Consider the following 18343-nt stretch of genomic DNA (forward strand, 5'->3'; position numbering starts at 1 on the left):
ATTTTTCAGACTCTTCAGTTCCCAGAATATTCTCCTCTGGCCTGCTTTTAGTTATTTTCCTCTTAAAAATGGTTTTCAGAAACCCACTTCCCCAATGCATAGATATAAGCTGCCTTCATAGATTGTGACTATTTACATCTGAATCTGATAATCAGTCACACTCTTATTAGGAGCAGTTAAGGCTCCTATACCTCTTTTGTAGCCTCAAGTAGCTGCCAACACTACCAAATACCTGAGCTATTTTAAGTTTTGATGTAGTCAGTTAGCTGGGAACCTCCATACTTGCACTTGCCACCTAAAGGACCCCAGGGTCAGCCTTGAATTGGGAAACCTAGGTGGGATCTAGAGATGGGCTGACTCTCATGCAGAGTCCAAAGCCTGGGAAGGAATACAGGAGTGGCTGATCTGGAGGCCATGAGAGACCCTGGCTCAGCCTGCACAAGCATAGCTATGAAAAGTGTCTCACTTTCACAGTGAGATTGGCCCTGCTTATAGAACCCTCTGCCCTTCCCCTGCCTCATCTATTTCCCTCCACCCACCTGCAGTTAGATCAGCATGTCATGCCAAGTCACAGACTGGAATAAGGTGCACCCTTCATGATGTTTTCTTGACATCTCCCTCCAAAGGGGTGATTCGTTCATCATAACCACAATGGCACCTGTTTTATCTTTGAAGTAATTTATCTGCTCATAAAATGCATACTGAGGGTCCACTGTGTGCAAGGTGTTATGCTTGAGGCTGGGACATAGAAGGAACAAACTATGGCCCCAGTTTGGGAAGTTAGTGAGCCATGTGAATGGCAAACCCAGGCTGTGTGCTCAAGGACATGGTGCCAGGGACAGGCTGCGGATCTGACAGAACATTGTCACTGGTGGCCCCACTACATGTTGGTATGCCAGAAACCTCTGCTAAGGAGAACTCTGAGATGAGCTAACAACATGAGCCATCAGTGCAAAGACAATGAAGTAGAAAATCACAAATAAAAAACACATTCAGCATCACAATTCCTTGAAATAGCCCATCATGCCAATGGGGAAAGATAGCAGCCATTGAAAGAAATTATGCTCAAGTTCCTGGGCTTGTTATGCTGCCATCTACAACCAGAAAGCAGAGGATGGCTTGTGCCTCAGGAAATAATTCTGTTATTATCTTGAAGGAAACCAAAATACCAGGGAACAAATCAAGAAGACTCTGCCCTCTGCTGAAGGAAAGACAGTGGGGGAAAGTGCATTTTCTTTGGACACAGAGTCACTTGCTGAATCTTGCTTTAGACAAAAAAGCAGGGGGTGGGGCAGGGGACATTGTTGTGGGAGAGAGCACTTGGCCTCCCTTTTGTTCAGAGTCAGACTTTCAAATTTTCCAAAGACAGAAACTTTCACAATAGGCGCCCAAAATCACAGAAACAAACACAGAGAAGTCAAAAGGTCTGTAGGGGGGCAAGATGCCATGAGGGAAACCTCCCTTCCTGCCTGAAGGCTGAGTTTTGTGGAACTTGGGGAGGTGCTTTTTCAGTGGAAGCTGCCAGAGTAAAAAGCCTGATCTGACCCCCTCAACTCTTGTGGGGCGACAATGTGTTGCTGAGTTACCATCCTCTGGCAAAGCACCAAAGGCTAACACCACACGTGCATTGTTTCTGACCTTCAGGGGATACAGCCACTAGAAAATGAAAAGGAAACATTGCTCCCACCCCAGGTGTTTCAGAACATAAAACTGAGTTATTCAAGTAAGCTTGGGGGAAATGGAAACGCTTGTGCCACTTCTGAAAGGATATCTTGACAGCTAGTGTGTGTATAATTTGAGGTAGATTCACCCTCTAAGGCAGGTCCCTGGGTTTACAGAGAGCCCCATTTTGATGCAGATACTTTCTTCTTCCTAAGACTTTTACATTTGTATACAAAGTCTGAGAGGGAATGTGTCCCATGCCCTAAAGCCAGATTCATTCAGCTGCTCTGCTTTTGCAGGTGGAGGAGGGAGTGTCCAGGCTCCCAGGCTAAGACAGCAGACACCCTGAGGGGCCCAGCAGGATATGAGCAGCTCAGAGGCCCTTGGATATAGGTCTCAGACTGGAGCTTGCCTGGTCTGGGACTCAGTTTCCTTGACTCAATGGAAGAAGGGACATAATAATTAAGAAACTTTCCAGGTTATGTCAAATGATTTCTGTGGAAGCATTTTATAAATGGCATAAAAGGTGGGACTCAAATGAGTATATGCTATTTTAAAGAAATAATGTTAAGAGGCACTGGAAGGCAAAACTGAATGGAAGGACTTGAACATCCAGAAAGGAAAGGGAAAAGGCTAAAGTGGCAGGAAAGCAGTAAAAGGAAAGAGAGGAGGACTTACCAGGGCTTCCCATTAAGTACCCTCCCACTTCATTTTCAAATGGGGTGCAGCTGTTATCCTGCCCACTCCACAGATGAGAAAGCAGAAGCCCCAGTTAATTGTACAGCAAGTGGCAGTGTCTGGCCTTCAGCCCATTCAGGCTCTTCTTCCCACGTCCCCTCAGCTGTCAGGACCCTACCTCCAGCCTTGTGCGGGCTCAAGGAAAAGGGGCTGTGTGTGACTCTTCCCGTGCCACTTGCCTTCCTCAGGAGAGATGGAACAGTGATTGAGTCATGAGCATCTTTGAAGGGCTGGTCACTCCTTGGGGCCTGTCCCAGGGCAGCAGCCAAGGTCTGCCCAGCATGCAAATGTGACTCTGCTGTGTGCTTTTCCCTCCGACCTGTTTCCATATAAGCTGCCCTTACACCTCCTCACATCTAGGTCAATAACATCATTCTCTATTTTTGCCAACTGAACTTTCTGGGGCTCACTGACAGCTCTTTTCTGTAGTGAGAATCCAATATTCCAAGCATTGGCCAAATCCAATACCATATTATTTGAATACTTAGTTTCTTAAGCAAAGGGATTTCTTAGCTTTTTGCATGTAAATTCCTAACATTAGTATTTTTTACTTAGAGATTGTCTTAATTTGTCAGGCCACAATAACAAAATACCATATAGGCTTGGAGGTTTACAAACAGCAGAAATGTATGGAAGCCCAAGATCAAAGCATCCACAAACTTCGTGTCTGGTGAGGGCTTACTTCTCAGTTCACAGATGGCACCTTCTTCACATAGTGGAAGTGGGAAGACAGTTCTCCAGGGTCTATTCTTATGAGGACACTAATCCCATCACAAGAGTACCACCTTGATGACAAAGTCACTTCCCAAAGGTCCCTTCTCCTAATTCTATCACCTTCTGGGTGAAAAGAACCTTATAGGGACAAAAACATGCAAACTATGGCAAGGATGATCTTTAAATGTGTGTTTGAAAAATAAATCATACATATGTAATAAATGTTTACTGATAGGAGAAACAGAGTGTCAGATACAGGAGATGTACCAGTAAAAAATGTCCTGCCTCACTAGAGACAAGTAGGGGGCTAGAAGAAAAATTGAACCAAAGAAAGTAATAGAGAATAAGAGGGGCGGGGGATGACCACTGGAGTCTATACTCTTCCTGGCCAAGTGGCCTTTGGTGGCTTATGGGGACTCCCTAGAACAAGGGCTGCCAGGCTGTCCCTCTACTGGTGCGTCCTCTCTGTACAGCAGTGACAAGAGCACACCAGAGAGACTCCACTTTCATAAACAGACTTTAAGTTTAAGGATGATCAAATGGACACTTTCATTCTTGATGAAATGCATCCTGGGAGTCCATTCAGCAGAGTTTCATGATTTCCCATAATATTCAAGTTACTATATCTAGAAAATGGAGTTTTAAGTAGCTTTCAATTAAATTTGTATCCTATGAGAATCATCCCAAATGTTCATAGTAGGAAATGTTGCATTTCTGTGTCTATATTGCAGTGATATTAATGAATATCAATTCATGCTTTCAGGGGCAGGACCTTGTGCACAGCAGATGTTCAACAAATATTTATTGAATCTATAAGCAATTTTTTCATAGAAAACTCCATATTGGGTTATACTAATATCTGATCATAACACCAGCCTCCATCATTTCTCATTTTGAATGCCAACATCACTAGTTACTTTAGTCTTAAGGCAATAAACCTGAGATAACATAAAAATGTTATCTCAAGGGTGATCTTACCCTAGATCATGTAGGAATTTTATGGTGTAGAATATAATGAATGCAATATTTCAAATAACTTAAAACAAAAGGAATTACTTTTTATTACAATAAAATGGATTTATACTTTGATATTGGCACAAAACAGGTATATAATAACTATTGACTAAATAAATTAATAAATAGCTGCTTATTATATCTTTGTGGATAATGATAACAAAAACCAGACAGAATAGCACTGACTAGCAAATTTCTACAAGTTATTTATTTTAATCAACTGATATAAATTTAAAAAAATATGGGAAAAATAGCTACTATGATATTCACAGTGTTTACACAAATGTAGATGTAGTAGTCCAGGATGATAATTACAGTTTAATTTCAATCTTTACTATATAAATGGAGTCATTTCAGGAAGGATCACTTGATAGTATTCTATCCTCCTTAAAAAGAGGATACTTAGACTTATATGATGGGCAACTTGCATCTCTTGATTCTCTGAAAGTATGCAATACTGAGTGGAGTGTTCATAGTTTGCAGCTAAGAAAGGAAGATACCACTAAGGAAGGAAAGATGCTGGTGTTATTTAACACAATGAATCTGTTCCAGGGGCTTGATAATTTTTTAATTGTACATTTGGTCCCTTTTTAAATATTTTAAAAATATACTTTTCCATTTAGTTGACTCAGGATTCTGCCCTGGGCCATAGAGCCCTCACCCCTTCACTCAGCCCTTCCTGCTCAGGAACAAGGCTGCTCCTGTCCCTCAGTGTACATGGCCAGCACTCACCTTCTCCTTTGTACTGACTACAATCCTCACGACATGAGGTACATGGGTGATCTTACCTTAGGTCATATTTCCAGTGACAGCAGAGTTGGGATCTGCACTCAGTGAAGTAGAACCAGGGCCACATCTTACTAGCACCTGTCGATGCTGCTTATTGCTCTTATGTACAGAGGAGGAGACTCAGTGTTGGAGAATGAGTATAGAATGCCCACCAGGGGCTGGGAATGTGGCTCAGGCGGTAGCGCGCTCGTCTGGCGTGCGTGCAGCCCGGGTTCGATCCTCAGCACCACATACCAACAAAGATGTTGTGTCCGCTGAGAACTAAAAAATAAATATTAAAAATTCTCTCTCTCTCTCTCTCTCTCTCTCTCTCTCTCTCTCTCTCTCTCTCCCCTCTCTCACTCTCTCTTTAAAAAAAAAAAAAAAAAAAAAAAAGAATGCCCACCAGGCATGTGCATAAGGAGCAGTGACCAGAGTGCAAGTACAGCATGCAGGAATCCCAGCAGTTGTGCAGGGCCATGTTCTGGAAGGGAATCAACTATAGCACAGGGCAAGGTCAAGGGAGGATAATGTGGGTCCTCAGAAATGAGATGAAGGAAAATCCTGCCCAGAACAGACAATGCCTTTGTCCCCCGCAGAGGAATATTACTTCAGTCCCAGAGAGAAGTGAGAGCTACTTACATATTTAAACATAAAACTTTAGGCCTCAGTTCCTCTATGGTAAACTGGATACTCATCCCTGGGTTTCCTCAGGGAACTGGTTCTAGGCTATCTGGGATACCAAAATCTGCAAATGTTCAAGCCCTTTGTACAAAGTGGCAGTGGTGCTATGCACATATAATCTACTCACATTTTCAGAATACTTTCAATTATCTCTATATTCCTCATAATGCCTAATATATCGTGAGTGCTATGTAAACAGTTGTTTCTTTTAGAAATAATGGCAAAAAATCTGTGCATGTTCAGGACAGATGCATTTTTTTCCCAATTATTTTTTATTGAGGTTGGTTGAATCTGCAGATGTGGAACTTGTGATGTATGAAGCCAACTCTATAAAATTATTATTCTGCAGCATAGATTTATCCAGACAACTTTCCTGCTGCATAATCTCTTCATAGCTATACATTTGATTAGTAAAAATTCTGGGTAGGCAGCTAATGGACATAGCATTCTGCAGAGTGGTGGTTCTCAAAATGGGGTTGGCCAGAGTGGCAGCTGAGGTGAGTCACTTGTGGACTTGCTAAAATGAAAATTTTCCCATCCTTCCCAGACCAATTGAATCAGTACATTGGGGATGGGGCCTGGAAATGTGTTTCATGGTCCTGGTGTCCACCTGTTCAAGTTAGAGAAATACTAACCTAGCATATGGCCTGTAAAGTAAACAATGTGTCATTTCTAGCTGAGAGGCAGAGGACAGAGCAATGGAATGCCAAAAAGAGAAGCTTAATGCTAGCCTGAAAGAAAATGTGGCCCTCTACCCAACCACCTACCCACCATTTTCTTAATTGCTCCTCAAACAGGCTTACACATGGGTACCAACAATCTCCCAGATTCTCACACCTCTGGGGAAATCTCTTCAGAATATACTTTTAGGAATAATAAATACTAATGATCAAATTATGAGTATGTCATAAGGTAGCCAATACTGATATAACAATTACACTTTTAAAATTTGTATGTATGTATGTATGTATGTATGTATTTATTTATTTAATTAGGTGGTGCTGGGGACTGAACCCAAGGCCTTGTGCATGCAAGGTAAGCACTCTACCAACTGAGCTACATCCCCAGTCAATTACATTTTTTTTTAAAGTTTCTGATGAACCAGAAGATGCCTAAAATTATTCCACCTTTAAGGCCTAAATAAGTTAGTACTGAATTTTTCTATTGACTTGATAAGAAAACCCAAGCATCCTCATTTTCTTCTAAACTAGTAATGCACTGGAAAATAAACCTTTTTCTCCTTATTCAGGATATTGGAGTTAGTAACAGTTGCATAAAAATAAGGTTTTCCAAACAAACATCTTATCTTTATATGGAAGGAAGTTCATGAAGAAGGAATTGACGTTTTTCCCCAACAACAACAACAATACATTTTTGGGTTCCTTTCCCAGAAATTAGTAAATAACAAAATACCTTTCAATAAAAAAAAACAAGCATGTTCATAGCAAATACTTAAATCTAATCCATATGCCATTCATATGCTTAAAAAAAGAGATGGTTTCCAAGAGCCAATTTCTCCACTCATTCTGTGCCAAATGAAACAGATTTCAGTAAAAAGCTTTTACTGCCTCAGAGGGAACTCTGTTCATCCTACAGAGCATAAAATACTATTTATTTTTCATTCAGAATTCCCAACTCTCTACTTACTGTACATTTTCCCACTCAAGCAGGCTTTACCTACTCTGAGTAAGTGCAGTAATGATAGAAATGTAAAACATCTTCTTTAGATGGAAGAAATTTTAAAAATGCTAATGCGGCTCAATATCTACATTCTATCTCATTAAGAAAGTGTAATTTTTATTGAAAAAGAATCCTTACATAATATTGATCCTGGAATTCATAATTTTCACTACTAAAGAAGTATCTGTCCCTACCAAAAGCAAAAGGACATCCCCAAGAGTATGTAATTGAAAACATGTTGTTGATATGGTCTGTTTGTTATGAAAAAGTTCAGAATCTAAACCAAGCAAATTAAAGAGATGCACTGTGGACAATCACAGGAAATAGCTTCATATTCTATTTCCATCATTTAATAATGCAAGTGAACAATAGAATGATGTACCATTTCTAAATAAATTTCCTTTTATCAAAACATAACTACAATATCATGGAGAACTAAAAATAAATGATTGGCATTAGAAAATGTCTGAGATATGAAAATAAAAATATTTTCTCGTAAAATGTATTTCATTACAGGCTTTTGAGATGGGTTTCTAAGGACACGAATAAAAGGAGTGTATACAGGAATAGGGGGTCTTTAAGACATGAGGTTAGAGACACTCCTGGAGGAATAAAGAAATATGACCAGAAGATACACTTTCAAAGCAAGATGGAGATAGATGGATACACATCCAGACTGATAAGGGTATCAAGCAAAATGTCAAAATTCTGCCTCTGAGATCTACTACTGCAAGTCCTAACCAAATTTGGACAAACTTAGTTTCTAGTATATTTTAAGGAAACACCACTTCATAAGTAAGCAAAACAGTATCCAAACCCAAAGATTAGCCATGCTGTGATGCTCTTGTGTATTATGATGCAACAGGCAGGAGTCAGAAAATAAAGTCCATAAAGAGAATGAGTGGACCTTCAGTGTGCCTCATGTGATGGTGTGCAATGCAAGGCATTCTGTCTGCCCACAAAGTGGGGATTCAGGTCATCAGAAACATGCTATGCTAATGAAGAACAAGGCATCTTTACCTCACATCTTGACAGCCTTGGGAAATTCTGCTTCTCAAAAGTTTAAAGCATAAGTCCAGCCTTCCTGTCCCTGGATATGATCTCTGCCACACTTCACCCAAATGAGGACAGGTTGAGAAAAATAAAAAGTTTATGCTTTGTTAAGGTGCCACATTTGTTGTGGTGTCACATTCTAAGCTAAGAAAAGAGAAGTTGCTATTGTCCTCCCTTATGTGTGAAGGACCCCCTAGTAGATGCCTGGAACCTCAGACAGTATCAACCTCAATATACATTATGTGTTTTCCTATGATAAAATTTCACCTTTTCAATTAAAGGAAGGGCTTTTCAGCTTCTCTTTAGCATATACTAACTGCCAGCATTGCTGTCTTAGCAGTTTGGGGTCATTATTAAGTAATAAAAGAGTTACTTGAACACAACAGTGACAGTCAATCCTGACACAGCTACTGTTACTAACGGGCAGGTAGCATATTCAGTATGAATACAGGAATACCCTGGACAAAGGGATGAATCATGTCCGAGTCAGGACAGAATGTAACTGCATGAGCTCTGCTATGCTACTCCAAAGAGCATGCAACTTAAAATTTATAAATTGCTTCTGGAATTTTCCATTTAATATTTATGGATGTGGTTGACCACAGGTAACTGAAACTGTGGAAAATGAAACCACGGTTTGACTGCACTGTCAAATAATGCCCTACCCTTGGAAAGGGAGGGTTTATAGTTCAAATAATATATCCCAGCATCAGCAGGAAGCTGAAGGAAAGATAGCTGAGTGAAGACCTCAGGGAAGGAACTCAGATGCTGAAGACAAGGCTTTCCCCATCAGTATCTAGGCATTAAATTGCTCTAGAAATAAACATCAAAAAGAAAGCTTCTTAAATACCAGGCCTCACAAAATTAATTTCATATGATCCTGACAGCAACTTGATAGGCAAAAATATCCTAAGCTTTCTGTGAACCTAAATTATTTGGGGCATCACTATTATATATTATCTCTTTTACAAGCTTCAGATTCCTAAAGGCACCTTTTTATCTGAGCACGTTTCTCATTGAGCAGTCACACTGATGCCCTCAAAATTTCACTGTGAAAATAAAATATATGTTCATCAACAGGCATAGACCTTTAATTACTCAAGGCTCCAAAATAGTTTCCTGCCTTCAATAACTGAAGGAGAGTGGTATCTCACCTTTATGTCTAAATAAAGCTCAAATGTTAGCCCTGAACACTCTGCTTGCTAAAGCCACAAATATGAAGTGTTTCCAAGGAGATGTTGAGAGTCAACTGGGTCACTGAAGAGGCTCTGATCGTGACAGTCAATCGCACTCACTGCCCCACCTTTTCAGATGTCTTGTCTTGAACCGGTGGCCCCGCCCTTGGAGGAGGAGGGGCTCTGCGCTTCTTCATCTCCGACTTCACAGACACCCCAGAGATATTGCTCAGGGAGAGGGATGGACCCAGCGTGAGGGAACGCGAATGCACTGATGGGGAGTTGGGTGTTGTTAAGCAGCCCTGTTGGGGAGAGACAAACACAATCTTAGTAATGAGTCCATCCTTCTGGACAAATGCCCTGAAAACAAAGCAACAAACCATTCACTCAAAAGTCTAATAGCATCTATATCCACTGAAAGGCTTGAATGACTAGAGCAAAACCTCTATTTTCACTTTCCTTGGAAAATAATAGAGAACATTACCTTAAAGACTTATGCTTTAAGGTTTATATTCTTACCCATGAAGAAAATGGAAAACTTTTTAAAGCTTTGAGAACATTTTGTGGCTAGAATCATTTCAATATTCCCATTCAACCCATAGGTATGAGCTAGCTTCCATAAAACTTTAACCTATCAGATGGGGTCGTGGACACCAAAGAGGGGAAGGAGCAGATCAAAATGTACATCTTACTGGAGAAGAACACTAAGAGGTTTTTCACCTTCTGGTGATTTCTTCTATCAGAAGTTATGAAAAGTGACGGTATAGGGTAAGGGTTATGCTTTAAAGACTCTTTCTGACCATCAGAAAGAGGACTGAATAACATAACAATAAAATGAAAGAACTGCAACCCAACATACTAACTCAATGTTCTCAAGGAGTAATCCTCATACCAAAGGAACAGGCTAAACGACCCAAAACATTTTTTTAATCCTTTTTCTTCCTAGGGTCTGCCTGATAAAAAACAAAAAACAACACACACACAAAAACAAAACAAAACAAAACAAAAAACGTGTCTATACAGAAAGATCAGCTAGAGAACTAGCAGTCTAGGGCATGCCCAGCCATGGTACTTCTACTTATACACATTTACTGATGTCTTAGCACTTGTAACCCTGGACATAGTCCATAATGAATCAACACAAAAAGGTGGTAAGCCACAGATTGTGAAGCAAACTGTCCATGTTTGATTTCTGGTGTGTCACTTTTAAGTTATATGACCTTGGGAAAGTTTTTTTTCCTCCCTGTCTCAGTTTATGTCCCTTAAAATTGGGGAAAATAGTCTCTATATTGCAAAGTTTTATTGTAAACTAAATGGGTTACTACATGCAAAAGAGCTTGAGGGAATCCTTGGCACAAAGTAAGCACCCAATATGTGTTAACTACTATGATTATTCTAAAATGGCTTATTCAGAACTTTCTACCCATTAAAATGTGAGCTCAGCCAGGTGCAGTGGTGCATGCCTGTAATCCAAGCAGTGGCTTGGGAGGTTGAGGCAGGAAGATATTGAGTTCAAAGCCAGCTTCATCAAAAGTGAGGTGTTAAGCAACTCAGTAGACCCTGTCTCTAAATAAAATATAAAATAGGGCTAGCAATGTGGCTCAGTGGTTTAGGGTTCAATCCTGAGTTCAATCCCCAGTATCCCCCCCAAAAAAAGTAATCTCCATGACAACAGGGATTATCTCCCATTTTAACCCATTCCCATACCCTGAGCTTCCAAGGGTGGAGCCTGGAGGGCTCTTGAATTCATATGTGTGAAAATGAATGCATGATGCCTGAGCCTTTGAATAACTCTGGCTCCACATTTTATATAATAAACTTGTGGGTAAGATTTCATGTCAACAACTAGATGTTCATATTTCAAATGAATATACAAAGGATAGATATCCTAGTAAGCAACAGCCCTGTAATACTTGTACTCAGACACAAATTCAATTATGCTCAAACACAAATTCTACTATCATTTGGTTTCCTGAGAAAACTTTTGAGACTCAGAATTTCTTGAGCTTAAATATGAAAGCCAAAGGACAGGACACTCCAGGAAGATTGCTTTTTTAGTCCGTTCATGCTTCTTTATGAGATGCTGAGTGTCAAAGACAGCCAGTTGCTTAGTCATTACAGAGTTCCTAAAGGAAACAGGCAAGGGATGGTGTAGAAATTAGCCTGATACCTAGAAAACTTGTCAATGTCTACTTCGGCTTCCATGGGAAAATATAAATCATTTCCCCTAGTCCCTGAGTTTTGCAGCCATCACACTTATCACTAAGCCAACAAGACAATGCAAAGTGAGCTCCACTGAATGTTTTTCTCTGCCTTATGTCTTACCTCCATAGCAACCAGGAGAACTCAAGGAGACAGAACCTGATGATGCAGTACTAGATGACCAAATGAAGTGCATGAAGCAAACCAGAGAAGTGGGGTGCTCATCCAAGCACTGGCACAGTGAAGATATTTCACTGAATGGCTAATTAACTTAAATACCCCCAAATTCAGGGAGAGTGCAAACCTCAGCTTTTCTCATTAGCAGCCACCCTGCATTTAGCCAAAAGCATAGACGCTGGACTCTCTCATATTCCTTGATTTCTTTATCTATGTCTGCTAACAGTGACTGTATACACACAAATACACACACACACACATACACACATACACTTAACTCATAGGACATGCACATGCATACAAGCTTATATTTTGAAATTTGATTAAAGCTATGATACTCAATGGGGAACCACACCCCTACACTATTCGGCATCCCAGAAACACCCTGCTCAGGACAATGCATTTCATAACACTCTATCTAATTGCTTCTCTTCTCCACCCTGTCTAGACATGGAACTTCCAGTTTCCCTTGTCCTCAGTTCTCACCACAACTATGTGTGCCTGACTGATCACTCAACACTGCTGTGAATTTATCTCTGTCCTTTAAATGCCCTGAGCTTTTCATAATTTCCTTGCAGACTACTCCTTTAAAAGCTTTTTACAGGAGCACTTATAAATTTTGATTTTGAGTTTGAATTTTACAATCTGTTGCTCTCATAAGCATCCTGATACTCCAATAGTATCAATTCCTAAGGTAAGGAAAGCATATAGATTTTATAGTAGATAACACCATCATCTTCAAAATGAGGCAAATTCCTTTTACTTCAAAGTTGTTACAAGCATTAAATGAAGGAATTTAGACAAAGCACCTTGAACATTTTTATTATATTAGAGGTATCCAACACATGTAATTTCCTGCACTTCTGACAAATATTTTTTATAAGGATGACCTCAGGCCACAAGGAGATAACCTTGAACAGCAGAAGCCAGAAGTGCATCCAACCCCAGCACAATTTCTGCCTTCAACTCTCTCCAGGCAATGAGCATGTAAAAATCTCTATCTCTGTAACTTAACTGAATTTTGACACAAAGGTGTGATTTTATTCCAAATATGCTCTACAGAGTCAACAAACAACTCTTTCCTCACCATACTCCTAAGGAGGTGGAGTTCAGGGTCCAGCAGACCCTCTCCTTAAGTCTGCTACTCTACAGTGCTTCAAATCAACCTTCCACTTGTGGGCAGCCAGGGATACTTGTGGTTTAACTCTTATCTTTCTTCTTTCCCCACTGCTGAACTTTGTGCACAGAATAGAAAATAATCCAAGAATAATGGGTGAGGAAAACATCATTAAGTATTGGATGCCCTTGAAAATACTGAGTCATATCGACACTGAATAAAATGGAAAACCAAAAATTTATTCCATACAGTCTGGAGGCAACACAGATTGGTTCTCATCCTTTCACCCCACTTCCCTTGGCTCTGGCTGAAAAGTTCTATGAGGAATGGAGCACCATTTGCCTGCAAGAGGGATTTGGTTTCCTGTTCCTTGTCCAAACTAGTCAGCATCTTTTTTTCCTTGAAATATCAAGTCCTTTTCTGTAGGGAAGTGAGTCATGCCTTCCTCCAAAGGTTGGCATCACAATCCACAGTTTCATTATTACAATCTTATCAGATTTTCTCAGGAGTTGCAAGTGCAATCAGATAGATCATTAAGAAAAAATGATGGGATAACAGAGAAAAGGAACAAAGCAAACACAATGTTCTGTTTCAGGCTTTGTGTGACATTGATTTGCAGGGTATAAACTTCCACCTGAGGAAGCTGCTGTCAAGAAGAACTCTCCAGACAAAGAAGAACACCCTAGAGGGGGTGGTGGAGTATGCCCCCTGTAATCCCAGCAATTCAGTAGGATGAGGCAGAAGGATCCAAATTCAAGGTCAGCCTCTGCAATTTAGTGAGACTCTCAGTAACTTAGCAAGACATGTCTCAAAATAAAAATGAAAAGGACTGGGGATGTAGTTCAGTGGTAACATACCCCCAAGTTAAATTCCCAGTAACAAAAAAGAAAAAAAAAGAATCTGTATTCACATCACATCCTCATGGAGGATAGCTGATTAATTCATTACTTTTGGCAAAAATCATTGGATCTGACTCTATTATACACACATCTAGAGAGGCAGAAGAAAACTAGTAATTTTAAAATCTGAGTATGGGTTCAAAATGAGAACATCTTCATCTACAAAGATAATTTTGCCACAAGTCCTAATTTTAAATTAAAAATACACACACACACACACACAACATTGATTGCCAAGTACATTGGCACAGGCCTTTAATGCCAGCTATTTGGGAGGCTGAGGCAGAAGGATTGCAAGCTCAAGGCCATCCTCAGCAAAATAGTCAGACCCTGTCTCAAAATAAAAAAAATAAAAAGCCTTAGGGATATGGTTTAGAGTTCAATCCCCAGTACCCACTAACATACACACACACACACACACACACACATATATTACTTTGAAATGTACATACTGTATCATCAAGCTGTATTTTCCTTTTATTTGATTTTCATCAAAACCCTGGCTTACTATACTGCTGACAATGACAAAAAGCCCTCTCCATATACTGCAGTCAATACCTGGAGCTTCTCTGGGGGAAGCAAGCAAAACACACACACACACACACACACACACACACACACACATACACACACACACACACTCACCACCACCACCACAACAACAACCATGGGCTTACAAAGGAGATCTGTTCCTCCTTAAAGAACTCTGAAATCCCAAAATGCTGGGACCAGTCACTGCCTCTAAACCAATTCAGAGCATCATATAGGCACAAGACTGCAGAACCAGCACTGGGCAGCAAGGGCACTGCCATGAGAGCATAAATGCCTAGTGGGACCTGCTGATATAATTCTGGAAGCACTAAGTGTCCCTGGATTAACTTTGGGATTTATAGGTATCACACGGACCATTGACTCATTGATACTCATTGACTTAGGTCAGAGTAGGTCAGAGACCAGTGGACAGGGAGCTATGTCAAAGTTAAGCATTACTGTTTTCAAGTGAGTATAAATTGCCAGGTTCTAGCTACCTGGGTTCCAGCTCTTCACATGCATATGTGCACAGCTGCTTGGCTTGTACACCACTTCACACAGCATGAGGACGGCATTGGTTCATCCATGTTGATAACAAAGGACTAATGAATGCTGACAACACACGTCTCCAGGGATGCATGCGTAGATGCTGTACTTAAAGGTTTTCTGTTAAGATAAGTTGACTTTAAAAGTAATAAGAATGACAACTGTTTCACTTCCATTTCTCAAAATTGTCTTCTGGCAAATATGATTATAACTTGTGAGAACAAATTACTTAATCAAGTCTACCAAAAGTTGGAGCAGATGGTTTCATATGGCTATTGAACAACTCAAAAAATAGGTTTTGTTTAAAGGTTAAGGGAAATATTTTGGTTTCAATAAATATACTCTAAAAGAGCTGTCCACAATCCTATCAGTCGAGACTCTTCTATATATAAAAATGTTCAGAATTTTCTCTAAACATTTATTTATATGCAATATAAATAAATACTCCTCTACATTAGATAACATTTAGAGTTTTCTCTAAATATTTATTGTATTCATTGACAAAAAATAAAAATTATCATTAACTATAATCACCTATTAATGTGATCAGACACCAGATATTATTCCTCCTAACTGTAACTTTGCACCCATCAACTAACTTCTTCCCACTCTCCCCAGCCTTTGGTAATCATTATTCTATTCTCCACCTATATGAGACCAACTTTTTTGGATTTCATATATGAGTGAGATCATGCAATATTTGCCTTTCTATACCATATAACATATTGTATATATTTCTGTCAATGGAGGGAAAATTTGAGGTCCAAGGAGGTTGACAGACTGATAATGGACTGATGTTCATAGTTTTAATTATGAGAAAAACCGAAGCCCCAAGGGATTGACAGAGTGACTCAGGTTGGCTCAGCTCCTCAACTATGGCATTAAACTAGAACTATGCTCCCTGTCCCTCTCCTTGCACCATGCTGCCCTCTTTTGAAAAACTTTAGTATTTCTTTTAATACTCTATCAACAGTATGGATATTCCTCAAAACACTAGAAATAAAACTGTCACATGACCCAGCAATCCAGCTCCTGGGTACAGATCCAAAGGAAAGGACATCAGCATCTTTTAAAGACACCTGCACTTCCACATGTACCACAGCACGTATTTTGGCTATTTCACAGGAGCCTACTGCTCTTCAATACAGTAGGGTTCACAACAACCTAGTAAATAACTTATGAGGAACTACAAGAGAGGAGTTTAAAGGCTCCAAACAATAGGAAATAGATGATAAACATGAAAGGAGATGAAAATGCTAATTACTTTGATTTGAGCATTATACACTATACACGTGTACTGAACTATCACACCATACCCTATAAATATGTATGATTATTATGTGTCAATTAAAAAGAAAAATATGTTTTTTTAAATAAACACACATATACACTGAAATATTATTCAGCCATAAAAAGAATAAAGTTCTATCATTTGAGATAACATGGATGGAATGGAGGTCATTAAGTTAGGTGAAATAAGCCAGCACAGAAAAACAAATACTGCATGATCTGTGGAATATAAAAAATCAATCTCATTGATGTAGAGAGTAGAATAGTGGTTACCAGAGGCTGGGGAGGGCAAAAGAGGTTGGTCAATGGATTCAAAGTTGGTTAGATAGGAGGAATAATATCTGGTGTCTGAATGCACAGTAGGGTAATTATAGTTAACAATAATGTATTATATATTTCAAAATGGCTAGAAGAATTTTAAATGTTTAACCACAAATAAATGCTGCAAGTTTGAACTGATGGATATGTTAATATGTTTTGATCTTTGTACAAAACATATTTGTATCAAAATATCACAACGTGCCCCAAGAGTCTGTACAACTAGCATGTGTCAATTAAATATTTAATCTAGCTTGATTTAATTTAAAAAAATAAGAACTAAGTGGAAAAGATTTCATTCAGAATCTGTTATCCACATCACCATTTCTTTGGATAGTTCTAGAGAGACCACGTGACAGCAACCAGGTGAGGCAGCTGTATACCCATATCTTGGCCTCACTCCCTGGGATCAATAGGCAGAGTGACCAGGATCTGTTAATTGGCCTGATCTGATCATTACACAAAGCATATGTGTATCAAAATACACACAGGTTTATCAAAGCTCCTGGCATTTTCTGGTGAGAACGGAGAGAATGTAGCTTTCACATCCATGCCAGCACAGTGCTGGGCAGGGGTCAGGCAAATTTCCCTTCCAAAGAGTGCTTTCTGTCTTCTGTCTCTGCCTACTTTGGCTTATCCTTGAGTGCAGCCTTCAGGACAGACACACCAAGAGATGGAGCTCTCAGCCAAACCACATTCAGTTGCTGGCATCCTGGAAATCTTGCGTCAATTCTGAGTAAATGGCACACTGAGAGGCATGAAGTACACCAACTACTGTTAAACTAGTTGGCATGGACAGACAGGGTATAGGAACTCTGGAACCTTGCTTGTTGTGTGAGATGAGTGAATGTGATTATTCCCTTTTGGGCCAGTACTTCTTTAGAAAGCTGGAGAGTGGCATGTTAAGTCCTTAGAGAGAGGAAAGCTGCAGAATCTACTTGGTCTGAGTACTTATTTTAGCCATAAAATACCATGTCACATAAGCTCTCTGAGGGTGATAAGCATCAGAAGAGTTTTAGATCATTTCTGTACTGGTAGGATCTTTTCTTAAAATGAGCAAACAAAGAGTAAACAAACAATGTTTGATTTTCTCTTAAGAAAACTCAAAGAAGAGATTGAAGGTAAGCTATTATACAATACTTAAAGCTTATGAAGGAGGTCCATCTGAAAAGCAAGAATGAATGCTTAGAATGCTTAACAGTGGTGATTTTAGAATGACAAAAGTTTCTGAAAAACTTTTGAATTAAAAGGAAAAGAGCCTCTGTGTTATTCAAAGACGTCTGACATGTGATACTTGTCCTGAAATAGGCCATGATCCTGCTAGAATGTTGTTATGGTTTGAATATTAGATATCTGCCAAAAGCTCATGTGTGAGACAATGCAAGAAGGCTTAGAGGTGAAAGGACTGGGTTATGAGAGCCTTAACACAATCAGTGCAATAATCCCCTGTTAACGATTAACTGGGTGGTAACTGTAGGCAGGTAGGGTATGCCTGGAGGAGGTGGGTCATTGGGGGCATACATATTGGGGGTATATATTTTGGGGTACATATTTTGTTGTGATGAGAAGAGCTCTTTCTCTCTGCTTCCTGGTGCAATGTCTTGAGCCACATTCCTCTGCCACACTCTTTTGCTGTGATATTCTGCCACACCTAGAGCCCAAGGAATGGGTGGCCATCTGTGTACTGAGACCTCTGAAACTGTGAGCCCCCAAATAAACTCTTCCTCCTCTAATTGTTCTTGTCAGGTCTTTTGGTCACAGCAGCGAAAAAAAGA

General features: G+C 39.7%; 1 protein-coding gene across 2 annotated transcripts in view; it reads right to left on the reverse strand.

Moving 5' to 3' along the window:
• Positions 1-18343, reverse strand: part of Cobl (cordon-bleu WH2 repeat protein) — a 268552-nt gene that overhangs the window by 121396 nt on the left and 128813 nt on the right. For both annotated transcript variants that reach the window (XM_026403670.2, XM_026403669.2), the window contains one exon: positions 9617-9790. In XM_026403670.2, the coding sequence (XP_026259455.2) occupies positions 9617-9790 (174 nt within the window). The remainder of the gene's footprint in view (positions 1-9616; positions 9791-18343) is intronic.

This window comes from Urocitellus parryii, chromosome 3, assembly GCF_045843805.1.
Source record: "Urocitellus parryii isolate mUroPar1 chromosome 3, mUroPar1.hap1, whole genome shotgun sequence".
Lineage (NCBI taxonomy): Eukaryota > Metazoa > Chordata > Mammalia > Rodentia > Sciuridae > Urocitellus > Urocitellus parryii.